Genomic DNA, 2,133 nt, shown 5'->3' with positions numbered 1-2,133 from the left:
ATTGGAATCATAGGTCAATTTTTGAGGACCTTTGATTCTGGCATTGACAATTCGAGTAGTAGTATAGCGTCGGAGAATTGAGTCATTAAACCATTTAATTCTTTTCTCTTTGGTTTCTTCAGACTCAGATCGTGGCACTAAGGAGTGAGATCTGTTGGCTTCCTCAAATAGCTTTTGAAGAGCAATTGGGTTGGCCGCATCCTTAGAAGAAATACCTAGGAGATGAAGATCAGTTTCTTGAGGACATGAAGCTTTAAGCACAAGTCTGTCGGCTGAAGGAACTGCAGATTGATGACTAGCAATTTTAGCTGCTTTAGCTGCAGCAGCTTCTTCATCTGAGGTCATGGGATCGGTTTGTGTAGAAATCGATTGGTGAGAGAAGAGGGGGGAGGCCGATTGAGAATTGGGGAAACTGAATTGAGAAGGGGGTGGGCCGAAGGGTGGGGAAGAGAAGAAAGGAAGGCGATGGGGTCGGCTTGAGTGAGGCGGTTTGTGAGGGAAAAGAGAGAGGATGACAGGAGGAAACCGAGTGGGGAGAGAGAGACCGAAAGAGAGGGGTTATGGGAGAGAGGTCGATCGGTTTAGGGGTAATGAAGAGGGGTATGGGCTTGTTGATCGGTGTGTAGAAGGAAGAAGGAAGAAACCGATCTAGGCGAATCCGTGTGTGAGGGGAAGGGGGTTCGGCTTGTGTGGTGTGTGTTAGTGGTTGGCGTGAAAGGCTAGTGGGTGTGGAAGGAGAGGGGGGTCGGCTTGAGGTAAATCGGCTTGGTGGTTTGATGGCCGGTTTGTGTAGAAACCAAAAGGGGATAGAGTGGTAGGCCGAATAGGAGGGGATCAGCTTATATATAGGGATGGGATGGGATGGGATGGGATGGACTAGGGTAAGGAGGGCAAATGATCGGCCCATTGATTACATAGATTGGCCCAAAAAAAAAAGATGAGGCCCACATCACAAACAAACCAAGGAAAAAACTTAAAAATAAAACCACTATATATAATAAAAACTTTTTATCTTTTTGCTTCTTTTTGTTTTTCAAACATAAAATAAATTTTAAAAAAAATGCTAATATATATATATATATATATATATATATATATATATTTAAGCAATATAAAAAGAATTCACACAGAGACTTTTTAGAGAGAAAAATAGAAACTGATTTTCAAGAAAAAAAATATGCGAGTGTAAAACCCATCATTTTCAAAAAAAAATCAATATTTTAGAAAAAGAGAAGCATACTCATCACACAGATACCAGACTATTTTTAAGTAAATGGCACACAACATTTTTTTTAGAAAACACACAACCCAAAAGAATTAGTGAAAACTCAAAAATTATTTGTCAACATTTAACATACCCAACTCACTGATCAAAAAATTAAACCGAGATTCATCAAGAGGCTTGGTAAACAAGTCAGCGAGTTGATAGGCTGTAGGGATAAAATGAAGTTCAACATCACCTTTCATCACATGATATCTGATATAGTGATATCGAATATCAATATGCTTCGTACGAGAGTGAAGAACTGGATTGTTGGCAATAGCAATGGCACTTGAATTGTCACAGAAAATAGGAATTTCTGCGAACAACTGATCGTAATCAGCTAACTGATTTTTCATCCACAAGATTTGTGAACAACAGCTACCTGCAGCAACATACTCAGCTTCAACTGTTGAGGTGGACACAGAGTGTTGCTTCTTGCTAGTCCAACTGACTAACTTTCCACCCAACAACTGACAACTACCAGTAGTACTCTTTCTGTCAACTTTACAGCCTACATAATCAGAATCTGAAAAACCTGTTAGATCAAAACCTGAGTCTTTGGGATACCAAAGACCCAGATTGGGAGTACCTTTTAGGTACCTGAAAATGCGCTTAACGGCTACCAAGTGAGATTCCTTTGGATTCGCTTGGTATTCCTTTGGATTCGCTTGGTATCTTGCACAAAGATATGTGGAGAACATAATATCTGGTCGGCTAGCAGTAAGATAAATTAAGGAGCCGATCATTCCCCTATAACTGGTCACATTYACCGATTTGCCATCGGGGTCTGCATTCAGTTTCAAGGGGGGTGCCATTGGAGTTTTCATGGAAGAACACTCATTAAAATCAAATTTCTTTAAAAGATCTTT

The 2,133-nt window shown here is 40.3% G+C and overlaps 1 protein-coding gene across 1 annotated transcript in view; it reads right to left on the bottom strand.

Annotated features, from left to right (window-relative positions):
• Positions 1-2,133, bottom strand: part of LOC112499983 (protein FAR1-RELATED SEQUENCE 5-like) — an 18,986-nt gene that overhangs the window by 15,945 nt on the left and 908 nt on the right. Inside the window, exon 2 of the mRNA XM_025103242.1 lies at positions 1,461-1,775. Within this exon, the coding sequence (XP_024959010.1) occupies positions 1,461-1,775 (315 nt within the window). The remainder of the gene's footprint in view (positions 1-1,460; positions 1,776-2,133) is intronic.

Source organism: Cynara cardunculus (genome assembly GCF_001531365.2).
Source record: "Cynara cardunculus var. scolymus isolate 2C chromosome LG 17, CcrdV1, whole genome shotgun sequence".
NCBI classification, from domain to species: Eukaryota; Viridiplantae; Streptophyta; class Magnoliopsida; order Asterales; family Asteraceae; genus Cynara; species Cynara cardunculus.
This window is presented reverse-complemented; position numbering and strand designations above follow the sequence as displayed.